The 14553-nt window shown below is 42.2% G+C and overlaps 2 protein-coding genes across 6 annotated transcripts in view; one reads left to right on the forward strand and one right to left on the reverse strand.

The window, feature by feature from the left end:
- The first annotated feature begins 207 nt into the window (after positions 1 to 207).
- On the forward strand, positions 208 to 6094 carry pex12 (peroxisomal biogenesis factor 12). 4 transcript variants are annotated; one of them, XM_085453261.1, is made up of 4 exons: positions 208 to 431; positions 4101 to 4322; positions 4408 to 4943; positions 5460 to 6094. In XM_085453261.1, exons 2-4 carry the CDS (start codon positions 4200 to 4202, stop codon positions 5851 to 5853), a joined length of 1053 nt encoding a protein of 350 aa, XP_085309387.1. In that variant the 5' UTR covers positions 208 to 431; positions 4101 to 4199; the 3' UTR covers positions 5854 to 6094. The 4 variants fall into 4 exon arrangements, with proteins under 4 accessions (XP_085309387.1, XP_085309389.1, XP_085309390.1 ...); XM_085453263.1 differs by having other exon boundaries at positions 4195 to 4322; XM_085453264.1 differs by having other exon boundaries at positions 4198 to 4322.
- Positions 6095 to 7669: 1575 nt separating this feature from the next.
- Positions 7670 to 14553, reverse strand: part of hdac5 (histone deacetylase 5) — a 64376-nt gene continuing 57492 nt past the window's right edge. For both annotated transcript variants that reach the window (XM_085453260.1, XM_085453259.1), the window contains one exon: positions 7670 to 14464. In XM_085453260.1, coding sequence (XP_085309386.1) covers positions 14425 to 14464 — 40 coding nt within the window. In that variant the 3' untranslated portion in view covers positions 7670 to 14424. The remainder of the gene's footprint in view (positions 14465 to 14553) is intronic.

Consider the following 14553-nt stretch of genomic DNA (forward strand, 5'->3'; position numbering starts at 1 on the left):
TGACAGATATGTTTGGGAGCTTATAGGCCAACAAGTCATTTACAACGGTTTAAATACAGGCAATCATCTTTTTTTGGCAGACTACCATTATTTGGCACCGCCTGGCTGCGTCCACCTATCGGTGGCCTAGGATCTATAGCGTCATCGGTTGCTTGATAGCGAAACAGCCAATCACCGTAGAGTTACAGGGTAGTCGCATACGTATTCTTGCGCGATGACGTTGTTGAAGAAAAAAACAGAACGTGTGTAAACGGAAATGGTGAATTGTTGTGGACAGTACACGTTGTGGGGCGAGAGAGGAGAGAAATGGGACAAAATCAAACTCCGTCCTAATGTTTTGCTCAGCGCTGCCGTGTGAGTTAGAAGGAGCCTAAAGAGAATCGACGCTAATGCAGACCTGCTAGCTGGGAGCTAGCAACCAGCAGAGGAAGGTACGTGTGACCACAGAAATAAAGTAGTGAAAAGTAAATGCTACCCCGCGCCGTCAGTACTTCTTACTGTTTAGTCTATTAAACTGTGTTAAACTGGTAATAGTACCTGTCCAGTGCTTTACTTACCTGGCGTTAGCACTGAGTAAGATGCGACACTAGCTGGTGTTTACCAGCCGTCATTTCAAAACGTCACTGACATATTAAGTGTTTCACAAATGCTCATATACGCGGCTTGCGTTTTAAAGACTTTAGAGTGTTGCACTGAAGACACCTGGGCCGTTTAACGACACATGCAGCCTTCAGGGACAACTCACGCTGAAGTAGGTCATGCCAGCTTTGCACCTTGTACCTCGGTTCTAAGTTCATGCAGCAGCCGCGTGTATCCGTCATGTTGCTTACTGAATCTCTGTAAGGGAGACAAGATAAGTGTGAATCACAAAGCCCCGATAGAAACCTCCTTTTTTGTGCTCCAGCCACCTTAAAATAGTTCCTAAGACTCATTTGGGCAGCAATTTTCAAACTTGAATTAGGGCTGCTCGATTATGGCAAAAATGATAATCACGATTATTTTCACTGAAATTAAGATCTCGATTATTTGACGATATTCATTTAACCCTTTAAGACCTACCATAGAACCAAGTCCTCCAGAGCTTTTTTTTTTATTTTTTTTTTTTACATGCTGTAGTGCCATTTTTGGGAGCATTTCAAGTTGCTATATATCAATACAACTGTCATAGCCCATATTTTAATAATATGTATGCATTAAGTCCAGAGTAACTACATTAATTGCAAAAAAGTGCAATAAACTACAAAAAAAATTGAAAATCGTTTTTGTTTTTTTTACATATATTTCTACTTGGGGAAATTTAAGAGGCTTATCCCTCAAAACTTTAAATACAAAAAAGTTGCAAAAAATAGTTTCCCACCACAGGAAATTTATTTTGAGTGTCTTCATAGTTTTATTTTGGAGATACAGCAATTTTTATATACTGCAGGAAAAACAAAAAACAATCCTATGATGCAAATTTGCAAAGAAATCAGCAGGTGCATCAAAATAAACTATTTCCAGCAGTGCAATTCGAGTTCTAAGCATTCCAGAAACAAGTCAAACATGACTTATAAAAACACCAGTATAGGCTTTTAAGGCCTACAAGTAAAAAACTAAATTTTCCGCGAAAAATGACGTCACTTCCGGTTTCGGACAAGAAATGGCGGACATGCGATAGTTCGCGTTGACGTCTTTTTCAATGTGGGAAGTGTTACGAACAGCTGATCAGATCGGCAAAGCGTGTTTCTGGAATATTATGTTTTTGTTCCTGCAAGCGCTTTTCATGCAGTTTTTGCAAAGCTTTATGTGGAAGCAAACCGTGACCGAGGACAAGCTGATGGCATAAGATGTAAGTACAACTCCTCCGATTTCATATGCAAAACAAATTATTGCGCTAGCTTACGCAGCTCCGGTTCTACAGGGATTTAAAGGGTTAACAATAACAATGTATTGAATAATGACTTTAAAAAATAATATAAAATAGTGTGCAAATACTGATTACAGTGCAAATGTTTGCAATATAAAAAATAAATGAAAAATGTAAACATCTATGTTTAGTGAACTTTGCAGTGTTGCTCTGTGGCGCAGCTACGACACTGTAGCAAAGTTTACACACTATGTCTACTTGACCCACGTCTCGACTCCGCGAACCCAGAACCCACTGAAGTTTTTTTTACCTCTCTTTTCAACCAATGGCAGTCACTCTCCTCTCCAAATAACTTCTGCATAGCTTTCCGAGCTTCCCTTGGGTCCTCTTAATTGTTGTGACGCGTGTTCGAAATGCAGAGAGGTGCGCTCGATTTGCCACACGGAGCAGCGCCAGAGTAAAGCACGAGGGAGGGGCTAATAATCGGCTCAGTCATTTTTAATGATCGTTGAAAGCCCAGATCGTAATCGTGATTAAAATTCGATTAATTGAGCAGCCCTAACTTGAATAAATTTTAGTTTTAGTGAGCGCCGGGACATAAAAACTGCACAATTGCCCCTCAAACGGGAATTAAAACTGTTTAAACGTGACTGACTGACAGATTTCAAGTTAATATTAGTCGTGAGATTCCCAAGAAAGTGCATTTCAAGCTGTTCCTCAAACGCAGCACCACATGGTGATTTTCTTCTACCATGCCAGTGTAAACCCTGCTTTGCGCTCTGTGTTCAAAGATTAACAGAAAGGTGGAAGTAGGGCTGGGCCATATTATACCGTTCACGGTAATACCGGTATAATGTTAGGCAACGATAGGAAAATGAAATATCGCGATAGAATGGGAGTAAAACGCGCATGCGCAGTGCCTTTGTTTTCATACGCACATGGCCGATTGTTGAGTGAAACTGATGAACCAGAATTGGTTTGTAAAAATGGCGCAACTTCAGTGATGTGGAACTGGTTTGGTGTTTGTCCGTCAGATACACAACAAAGCACATTTTTTTGCAGAACATGCAAGCGGCCGTCGTTATTGTCGTATTTGTCGGACTAAGATGCTCTTAAATCTGGGAGTAATCTGGGTCCTAAACTCCGTATGTTTCAGGTCAAACAACACTGCAGCATCACTTAGAGTTAAAAACTGTCTAAATTCTTTCATCTTTAATAAAACGATCAGCATTGCTGCTTTACCAGGTGTAACTATAAAGTTTAACTTCCAGGCATCCATGAAAACAAAAGTTATTACATTTAACGGAGTTAGAAGTTAGCAGGAAGCTAGCGGAAGTTAGCTCGCTAGTTTCGCTAGTTACCTAAGCATGATATAGCATGTTCTGACTGAGAGATTTCTGAAAAAAATCAAACGTACAGCTCTGCTATCACTTCCAACATAAATGAAGACAGGAAACTAAACAGCAGTGACGTTTGTAGGGTTACTGAAGTTGGGCTAGCTGCTATATAATGATGTGCTACGTGATCGCTAGCGACACAGCTATGTTAGCATAACATAAACAGTGAAGCTGGAGGACGAACACTAACACTTTTCCACTTATAAAAGTGAACGTGAAGGTTCTTCATGGTTAGAGACAAATGCAATCGCATGGCAGGATGCTGTAAACGGACCAAACTTCAGTCAGGAGAACAACTGAGATAATCCATCCACAATACGAGGTTAGTCATTAATATACTGCAACAACATGGGAATAGAGCAGCAGCCAGAGAATTCAACATTAATGAATCAATGGTACAGAAGTGGAGGAAGCAAGAAGAATGAGTTTAATAAAGTTTGATTTATCTGACTGCTTTGTTTCGCTTAATGTGCCTTATAATCCCGTGCACCTTATGGTCCAAAAAATACGTACTGCACACTGCAGTTTAATGTTGCAAAGCACCTCTTTTTAACTTCAGTGGATATTATACATGGTTATGCTCAGGATATGTCAGCCCATTTCTACTGGAAATGCCTTTTGGTTAAACGTTCAGCAAGGAATTTGCATTTGCACTGTTACATTTTTATAAAGCTTTAATGTACATAAAAACCAGCTTCTTGTTTAAGTGAAAATAAATGGAAGGTTGTCTTTTTGCGCTAGTAATGTTGTGGAGTTGTATTTTGTCTCGCATCAATTATATCGTCTGTTATATCGTTATCGCAAATTTTCAAATATATATCGTGATAAATATTTTTGGCCATATCGCCCTGCTCTAGGTGGAAGATACAGATGGAAGAGTCTCTCAGTCTGGACTTGAGTGCAGTGGTCATACAAAAGGCAGTAAAAGGTAACTGTGCTGTGTTTGTGCAGCAGCCATGGCTGAGGCCGGAGCCCATCTCACATCCACGGTTGTCAGTGAGCAGCCATCAGTGTTTGAAGTCCTGGCACAGGAGTCTTTGATGGAGGCGGTCAGACCGGCACTGAAACATGCAGTCAAAGTGAGCGTGTGTGTGTGGTGGTACTTATACTTTCCATAGATCAGTGTTAGGGTTCTAACAGCCTAGCTCCTGGTGTCCTTTCCAGGTTCTGGCAGAGTCCAACCCATCCCGCTTTGGCTTCCTGTGGCGATGCTTTGATGAGCTCTACCTGCTGCTGGACCTCCTCCTTCAGAACCACTTCCTGTCTAACTGCAGTGCCTCCTTCTCGGAGAACTTCTACGGACTGAAAAGAGTTTCAGGCAGGCAGAGACTTCCTGTGCACCTCGGGATGACCAGGACATCCTGCTGGTGGTCTCTTCTTCTTCTGTGCCTGCTGCCATACCTGCAGGCCAAGCTAGAGGCTACATTGGCACGGCAGAGGGATGAGGAGGATTTCTCCATCCGGTTGGCGCAGACGAGGAGCCAGAGGCTGTACCGGGCGGCCGTAGCAGCATATCCGTACGTCAGCTCAGCCTGGCAGACCTGGATCTTCTGTCAGCAGCTGCTGTTTGTCTTTGGAGTCTCCAGGACCCACAGTCCTCTCCTGTGGCTGGCCGGGGTCAGACTGGAACGACTTAACACTCAAGATATCAGAGACATGGAGTGGAAAGCCAGGACTCCCGGGAGACCAGCTGGAGGAAGGTACAGCTCGCAAACTCCTTGCTGTCTCTGTTTTTACCCACAGTGGTGTCCTAACAGGTGTGCTTTGTACCCGGATAGATCACCAGTTGCAGATTCTAAACTGAAGGAAGTTTTTCATGCAGCCTGTTTAACTCTTTGTTGCTGATACAACGTTCCATGCATTAAAGTGCATTTAGTCAGTGATGTAAAAACCACAAAACTGTTGTGTCCTTATGGTCCAAGCCTGTCTGCTGGGGTGGCTCAGATCCAACACATTAGAAAACAGATGTTTTTCACAGAGAATATTCAGACAGTGAGATTAATTTCACTTTGTTTGGCCAAAGGTTTAAGTACTTTAAACACTTATCAAGTTTAATGTTTGCTGATGTGCACTGTGTGGCTTTAGCTCATTTGGTGAATTGATTTGAGGCCACACAAACATACACTCAGTGATATTTTTTACAGTTCTTGAATGAGGAATGTCATAAAAAAAAAACATTGCTAAACACCCACAATGCATTGTTTCTGTGTTCACAGCGTGATGCAGAGAGCGTGGTGGATGATGTCACAAGCAGCGAGGGGCATGGCTGTGTCTGTCTCCTCTTCCCTCTCTATGGGTGTTTTCTTCCTGCAGTTCCTGGAGTGGTGGTACTCGTCGGAGAACCTCAGCACAGTGAAAGCTCTCACCTCCCTGCCGGCTCCTCCACCCCCGCTCCACCTGCAGCAGGATCAGGGTGGGCTGGGCTCAGAAAGCAGGAACTGTCCTCTGTGCAGGAAGCCCCACACCAATGCCACCGTGCTGTCCACCTCGGGCTTCGTGTTCTGTTACCGCTGCATTTACACATACGTGAAAAGTAACCACCGCTGCCCAGTCACCGGATATCCCACCGAACTGCAACACCTCATCAAGATCTACTCACCAGAGAGCTAAAGCATCAAGCAGTCAAAGCAGACAAGATCAACTGTGTGAGAGATGATATACAGACACAATATGAAAATTATATTTGAGGGATATTCACAGCTGTTTTCCTTTTTCTATACAATAAACTAATAATGTCCTTAAAGTTTCTGAAAAAACTAATTCATTTTAATAATATTTCTTTTTTACTAAGTTTCAGCTCTTGTCAAAGTGAAAATTGAATAATAATAAAGCCTAATTAAAAGAAATCTAATAGGAGTGTAATTGTTTTTGTTTTTTTGAGGAATTTGCAGGATCCCTTAATTTGGTCACCAGTTGGGTTACTGGTTACAAACTGGCTGCATTTTAGCAGCTTTTTCCAGTGCTAGGACCAGATTTAGGCCTGTCACAGTTAGCATAAAAGCAGATCAGTCAGTGGGTCTTTTCCTCACAAATGAGTTGTTCACAAATAAGTTGTCATTACTGATAAAAATGTCTGTGACCTGGCAAAGATGTTTAAACTCCTACATGGTGGATTGTAAGATGCAACTTCATTTTTGTGGCCTTGTTGAACCGTTGGCCTGGTTCTGCCCAAAGAAGACCTGAGGCACGACCAGTTTGGGAACTTGGTTCACTTCCCTTTTACCCAGAAACCTAAAAAGTGTTCTCCTGCTGCACAGAGAAACATTGTCGAGCTGCTCCTAGTAGAATCAGTTTCTATGGTGTGAGTGCTCTGCTGCATCCCATAATGAGGACACATGCTAATGGAGATGGATTAGAATGAGATCTGGCCCTTTCCTCAAACAAACTGCAGAGGAGTTGGAAGAAAAATAAATATACTAATCAATAAGGTTGTGTGAACACACTCTTAGAGGAGCAGATGCATTTTGAATGAGCCTAGAAAGCATTTGTGTGTGTGTGTGTGTGTGTGTGTCCTGTTTCCTTTTTGCCTAAGCTGATCTAACAAGTAGAAGAGTTGTTTCAGATATGACCTTACGATCACACTAATGACTGACAGTAGGGCATAAACAACATAACAAGGTTAATGATGCTCTCATGTCTACACCAAATATAAAACCTTATCCAAATGCGATTTAAAGGCTCATAGCGATTTAGTGCTAAGCTAGCAGTGTACATAACGATGATTACTTCAAAAGTTTGGTCTACATTCTCCAATCTAGAGTTTTCAGAGGAGGGTTCTCCTCGTGCACTGTTTGACTTTTCAGCAAGCAGCCAATAGGCTGTACAACCCCGAGCACTTGCTCTACAGGCCACTTGAAAGACAAGTCGATCACATCAAAAACCCCAACTTCAACAATGAAATTCAGTCTATGGCTAATTTCAGCTGCTGTTTTGTTAAGGCTTAGTTAGCCATGGACAGATGTTCCAACACAGACCTCATCTTTGCTAATTAGAAGTGGACTTGTGAGTCATCTTTAAACCATTTTACTGGAATCATATGAAACAATATGGTTCGCTGTGTGGTACAGACACGCCTGAGCTTCAGTTTTGGCTTGCTTCAGCTCGATAACCACGCTTGCTAGCTCAAATATGCTCACTTCTGGCTCGAGAAAATCAAGACAGTCAAAAAGATAAACTGAACAAAGAGTTCAAAAATACTGCCACCCACCAGGGTAACTCCATCTCAGCCTCCCAGTGGACGCGCCTGTGGTATCAATTTCAAAAGTCGAGCTGAATTCCTTCAAGAGTTAGCGCCAGTTGATCACATCATGATGGCAACTTTCAGGCTTTACAAACAATCCATAGTCTGTATACAGACAGCCTCTTGCTGTATCTGAGACTAGAAAAGCGCTCTGTAAGTTTCAGAATACAAGTTACTGCACAGACCATCGGTGAATTGCTTTATTGAGTTTCCAGACAAATTTAACAACAAGCCCACTTAAAAAAAACAACAAAAAGAAAAAACAGAGAAACAGGTAATCAGGGTCAACATCACAACATTACAGCGAGAGTAATAAAAAAAGGGCTTCGTTAAAATGTCCACAAACCCCTGAAATGAAACTGAGCGTGAAGAATCACAATAGTCACCTTCCCTTTTTAGGCTCCTGCAACACAATCCATCAACAGCAAATCAGGACGAGGAGGGGAACAAAAAATAAACAAAACAAACAAAAAACAGGCTGAAACTTCAAAAAAGGGACAAGTATCATCATCAATAATAGTCACAGTAATAGATTGCTCGAATAGCGTGTATTGCACATGTGTACACATATATGCACTTTATATACATGTGAGTCAGCAAGAACTAGACACATGTTATATCGTCGCAACAGGCAAGAATCTGGAGAAAACAACAGCACAGACAGAGAAGAGTCAGGAATGTGCTCGTGATCAGTTTCAACAAAAATGGCGTTTCCCGAAAAGAAAAAAACAACGTTTCAGGCGCGAGCTGAAACGAGTGAAAGGTAACAGAGAGAACGTCTCCCCTCAAAAAACAGGAGGTAAATGAGGGAGAGAGGGCGAACCTCCTCTGTCTCCCTCCCACCCGACAGCCCAAATGTACCGCTCTCCCACCCCCGCCCCTGAACACCGCATGATAGCAGGACACTACATTTACACCACAGTATCAAACATATCAAGAAATACACAGTATCAACTCGTAGCAAAATAGTCCGAGTGTGTGTGACTGTGTGCGTTTCACCTCAGTGTCGTGTGGGTGGCAGCAGCAGTAAAGCTATGTGGCCTCCAGGCTGGGGAGGTGCCCTGACAACCCAAACCATCTCTCTGCATCAGCACGGTGTCCTGAAAGAGTTCTCCATTCCCTTCCCTCTTCTCTTTGGGCTCTTCCAGCTAGCGCAATCAGCCCCCGTGCTGAGGCAAGATCCCAATGTTTCCCACCTCGATCTGTGCTCATAAGTGTCCTCGACACCAAGCAGCAACCACTACAGCTGAAGGGTTTGGCCGTCTCTTGGTAACGTGCTAAATCAACGCAACCACAAGTGGTTCATTCAGTTTTTCCAAATTAGGCCAGGTTTGTCCATCGCATCTGTCGACTACGACGACACAGAGGAGCTCACTCAAAATCGAATCTTGGACAGTAATGCTAATATGAAATTTGGGTATTTTTAAAGATGAGCAAAGTTTAGAACTGTTCACAACCATGTGTGAAGAAAGGGATAAACGTTTGCTGTCATATACTTTGGAAACTTTGCTGGTGTCAAGTTTTGCTCGCTTGGCAATTCCGTTTCTAGATCCGACTGAGTTTGCAAGAAACCCATCTGAACAACATCTTGGGAGGATTTTCCTGTTATTTTTTTTCTAATTCTTTTAAATCTTTAATTTTTATTGTGGAACTAATAAAAACCACAAAATAAGTCTGACCTAGCGAGATAAGGTAGCTAATCATGAGCTCTTATAGGTTTACATGTTGACTTGTTGGGTCAAGGCTTTTTTTTAATGTGATTTTAATTCTTGAAAATACCTAAATTGTTATCCAAACTTGATTTACAGGAAATCAACTAACAATTTGTTCCCTTTGTGAATGCAAGAACAAGGAAAATTGGAAAAATTGTGTGCACTTCCAAATCAAAGGACTTAGAAAACCAACATCTGATTTATTGGTTGTTTCCATTTTACTGGTTTCTCTTCACTTGTTTGCATCTCAAAGGAAAACCTACCAATTAGATTAGATGCTAATTGCTGCTACTGAACCTTTTTCCTAATTATTACAAAAAGCAAAACTACATTTCTATATCATCTTTTCTAAAATGGAAAACAAAGTCTTACTGTTTAACTACATCAACTCAGTCTTTTCTTCTTCACTGGTTTAACAGTTTAGGCCAGCGGTCCCCAACCCCTGGGCCTGGGACTGGTACCGGTCCATGAGTAGTTTGGTGCCGGGATGCGAGTATTGAGGCTCAGGTGTGAAATTCATGGTTTTCAGGGTTTTTTAGCATTATTTTTTTATCGTTTTTTTCGTTAACTCGGTTTCCCTGGGTCCTTTCCGTGTGTTATGAATAAATCTTCTTTTTTTTGGTACTGGTACTGGTTTTATTTTGTTGCATTTACCCGCTACACCTTAAAGGCCAGTCGGTGAAAATATTGTCAGACATAAACCGGTCTGTGGCGCAAAAGAGGTTGGGGACCGCTGGTTTAGGCCACAGTGACCATGATGCCCACAAGATGCTAGTCTAGTTATTGAGGGAATGGAAGATCCTTTAACAAAGTGAATCTTTTACTTGTTGTTACTCATTTTTATAAATGTTAAGGTATTTTTCATCTGAACCAACACCTGTGGTAGTTGCTGCTTGCCTCCAAAGTTCTTCATTTGCTCCCTTTGTGCTTGCATGAACTCCAGTCGAGCTCAGAAGCTGACCCCGTGTAGCACTGCGGTGTCGGGTCATTAAAATGACCGACCTGTCCAGCTCTCGCTCACTCTACGGCCCCCACGAACCCGACGCAAGGCGCTGCTATTACTGACTGCGTGTTAAATGGACAAAATGCCCTTAGTGTTTACAATAGTACAAAAAGACTACACTAAACCACCTGGAAACACAGGTCAATAAATCAATCAATCAATACTGCCTCTCCATTCCACCTGACAGATAATATACACAAAGAGCACTCAACCACACTGTGTAAAAAGGTACAGAGAGTTCCTCCGATCATCGGTTGCTATGGCCTTCTCGCTCTCTGTTCCCGTCACTGCAGTTCTACCACTGTGGTATTGCTTTAAATGGACGAGACCCAGAGGTAGCAGCGTCGGCTAGAACACCACAAAGGGTCCTGGGAAATGAAGTTTAGTGAGGTTGACGATTACGTCGATCAGAGTTAGTCCCCTGACGTCCCAGTATAGTGTTTCTGAGTTGAGTTTCAATAGGTTTTCATAATAGGCCGGTCCAGCTCTGAAGCTTCTGTGTGATTGGTCAGAATGGGAAGGTGGTGGCCAAACAGCAGTCAGCAGGCTTGAGCCTGAAGTTGGGTAGGTTGAGTTTTTGAGACTGAACAAACCTCAACACTTTCAAACATTCACTTTAAAGATTTCATGAGTGGTGCAATTTGACTGCACTTTTTTAATGAGGATGTGAGGATTATATCATGTAACAAAGCACTCGCTCCTTCATTACTGCACTGAAAATAGTGGATTGTCAGCACTGATCCAGGAACAGCACACGATGCATTCTCAGTCATTGTCACAGAATGGAAGCGAAATTTGTGTTAAAAGTTTTAACAGCCTTCATATGCGCTCTGTTCATTGGATGTAAGTCACCATGATATATAGTCGTGGTAATAAGAAAGTACGCCCTATGTAACTTCTAATGTTTCACATATCAGTACATAATCAGATAAAGTGCAACCTCAGAATCACCCCAAGGTCAGAGAAACTGACATGAACCCAGGCAGAGCACCTCGGGTATGAACTAAAGCAATGTTGTAAAGAAGAGCTGTTCCTCCAACAGTGTGAGGAAATGATAGTCATACAGCGGTTACTGCTGCTTGTGCTTCTACAAACTACTGAATTATCCCAGCTTTTATTTATCTGACTTTGTAATGACCTCATTTAAAGAGCTGGTGACGACTCAGTCATTTTGTTTATGCCCGATACTTAAAACCTTAGAATAAACAAAGCATGTACTTTTTTTTGACTCAAACGAGACTGTTAAAAAATCTGAGCAATGCTCTTAAGTCTTAATTTGAAAAAGAACAAGCTTGAAATGAGAAATCATCTCGACACGAGGATGCAACTAAACAATATGAGAAAACAGAAAATGAATCTATCAAGAAATTCTAATTCTAGGCGGATCTCCCTGTGATCTATTGATGTAACAGTGATATTGATAAGCCTGCTGAGTTGCACATTTTTCTGCCAGCTTTGGCTACAGCTGCTGTGTAGCTTTCAGCCTGGATTATATCTTTAAATTCCTCATATTTGTTTAGGATTATATATGCAGGATTATATTTGCTCCCATTAGAAATACACACCTTTAGACCTGTGTCTGTTCACCATTGGAAAACTAGTGATAACATCCCAATTTGAACATGCACAAACTGAGAATCATGTAGCTTTAACAGCAATTCAGGCAATCCAAGTGCCAACCTGGACATTTACTGCTAACTCATGCATGCAGCTTCCTGATGTGTCCTCAACAAAAAACGGTCTTCTCCATTAAAGTTGGTGCAAACCACGTCCAATAATACCTGAGGAAGCAGGTTTTCCTCGCTCTCAGTACTTACTGCTTATTTCACCTTGATTGTAATCAGTTTGTAGTGAGTTTATTCAAGTTTACTGTGGACAGCTGGGGATGAAATACCAATATCCCAGTCCAGCCTCATGGTCTAGGCTCTGGCTGATCCCCTGGTCCTCACCCAGAACCACTTCACCCTGACAGACCCTACAAGGGGCAACAATGACTTCTGAACCCATGGGATCACTCAGCCAAAGCCCTCCACTGTGGTAAGGTGGTGATTATGCTTTCTGGGTGAGGTGTTTTGGGCATGTCCAACTAAATGTGGGGCAGAACCAGGGCACGCTGGAATGGGAACACCCATTTATCACCCCAGAAGAGATGGAGGGCGTGGCTGAGGAAGACCGTCTTAGCATGTCTGCTTAGACTGTTGCTGTGACCTCTAGAAAATGGATGGTAGTGAGTTTAACAGCATTTAAGAGGTCTGACTGTCATCCATCCAGCGAGGCTGTTTTCAACACTCCTGCTGTACCTCATTTCACGATCCATCAAGTGACCATCATTGCTTCACTGCTTCCTGGATCAGAGCTGATACAAACCTAACGTATGAGAATTACAGGGCTCATGATTTGGTACCATCGTGTGATATGTAGAATGAATACCACAGTCTCTGGAGGAGCTAGCGTCATTTGGACTACAAAAACACATAATCACTGGACCAGCCTATTTTACTCAGCCATGACTTTTGACCTTAATATCACCTTTCTGTAGTTGCTGCTGTTTGCCTGCGGAGGGCAGCGCTAGTCCTGCTAGAAGAACTAGAGCTTGCTGACCACCCCCCCTCCAACACAACAATATTCAGCCATCCTGAGCATCTATAAACAAACAAACAAACAGGTCGTGGTCTGATCGCATCAGACCATGTGCTTACTTCCTGTCTAACAGCCAAACCTTTTCAAACTTCAAATCTTCAAATAGAATATATTCAGAAATCCAATCTGATTGGATAAAACACTGTTTACATATATATATTTATATAGAATATTGTTTTTGCTTTTTTATACAAAAAGAGAAAGTCTTTTGTGGTTTTATACATATGTGTATGTACAGATATAGAAAAGTGACCACACCAAACCTGCTGTGATGTAACCATGGCCAACAGGACAGGAGACGCTATTTACACCAAACAGGAAATATTACAATTATTTTTTTTAAAAAAGAGAGAGAGAGAGAGAGAGAGAAAGATAACGTGGGACGTGGTGGTCACTGCGGTGTTTCAAAAGTACAATCCCACAGTCCCCTCCTTCAAAGAAGAAGGTGCAGGGTTTAGGTCACATGACTAGATCAACACAAATGATAAAGACAGAGCGAGGGAGAGAGAGGACTGATGGGTGTTGCAGTTTCATTAGTTACATGAATCCTGCTAAAGCTGATCTGATCCTGAGACGCTTCCACCAGATTCCACAAAAGTCTGATTGAATATTATTTTAATCTTATTACTAATATTCAACTGAGATTTTTACTGGAGAGTTCTAGTGTGTGAGGATGGCTTTAGAGGGGTTTCTTCCCTCAAAAATGTGAAAAAAAGCAAAACTCAGTCTTTTGGAATATAGCCAGATATTAAAAAATAGTCAAGAAGCAGAATATGTATTTACATGAGCTCATGAGTCTCTCTCTCCATCTCTCTACAGGCTGCTAAATAGTGAGACTGGGACAAACTAAGGCATCCAGATGAAGAAACAAGGACTCAGAAATGAAGTGACCAACTGGATCAACAACAGCGTGTGTGTGTGTGTGTTTGCGTGTGTGTTTAAAAGTGTGCTTCTTCAGTCCTGATCAGCTGGTTGCTGTACTGAGGTGCTGCGGTGGTGGTTTGTGTTTTCTGGACTTAGTTTTAGTTTTTGTGGACAGAAAAAAAGGCACCTAGTTCCTCCTCCTCCCCTGCGAATATTAAAACCAGTTATTTCCTCCAACGGGCAACCCTGCGCTCGACACACGCAAGAGGACCAGTCGTCCGCTTGGTGTGCGGCATTTAAGATTCAAGTTTTTCCACAGTCATCGTCCCTCAGTGGAAACAAAGGAGCAGGGATGGAATAAAAAGGTCACGAGAATGATTGGAGGGTGGAAGAGAACATTTCAGTGGTGCTGTGTACAGGTGGTCAAATATTCAAGGGCTCCCTCTCTGCTGAGACCCACGGAGGTGCTAACAAGTCGTCTGCTCCTCCTTGCATGGACGAAACAGTAGAGAAAAGAAGTGCATCCATGTTTTCGCATGACACGGTTTCTCCTCCGTTAAGTTCTCCTTTGCCAGTTGGAGTCCTCCACAACAGCACGACTGCGCTCTGTGTGTGTGTGTTGTGTTTACCAATGCACACTCCATGGAGGAAGAGGAAGAGAAAGAGAGGTGCTAGAAGGAGATGTAAGTGGAAGTTTGGTGGGCTTCTTGTTTAAGCTCCTCCTACGAAAAGGGCTCCTCTTCCATTGGTTCCTCTGTGGACCTGAGAGAAGGTCAAAGCAAAACAACATAAATGAATAAATACAAGCCTGAGAATTTGTTTGAAAACATGATTCGTTTCATTTCATTGTG

Source organism: Copadichromis virginalis, linkage group LG4, assembly GCF_057382275.1.
Source record: "Copadichromis virginalis isolate Kocher_CV1m ecotype Utaka linkage group LG4, C_Virginalis_male_GT1.1, whole genome shotgun sequence".
Classification (NCBI taxonomy): domain Eukaryota; kingdom Metazoa; phylum Chordata; class Actinopteri; order Cichliformes; family Cichlidae; genus Copadichromis; species Copadichromis virginalis.

What these genes read in the sequence shown, in the direction of transcription:
- pex12 (XM_085453261.1), top strand. Translation starts at nt 4,200, where the DNA reads ATGGCTGAGGCCGGAGCCCATCTCACATCCACGGTTGTCAGTGAGCAG. An exon ending in CACTGAAACATGCAGTCAAA is followed by an intron (nt 4,323 to 4,407) that starts GTGAGCGTGTGT and finishes TGTCCTTTCCAG; the next exon opens with GTTCTGGCAGAGTCCAACCC. An exon ending in GGGAGACCAGCTGGAGGAAG is followed by an intron (nt 4,944 to 5,459) that starts GTACAGCTCGCA and finishes CTGTGTTCACAG; the next exon opens with CGTGATGCAGAGAGCGTGGT.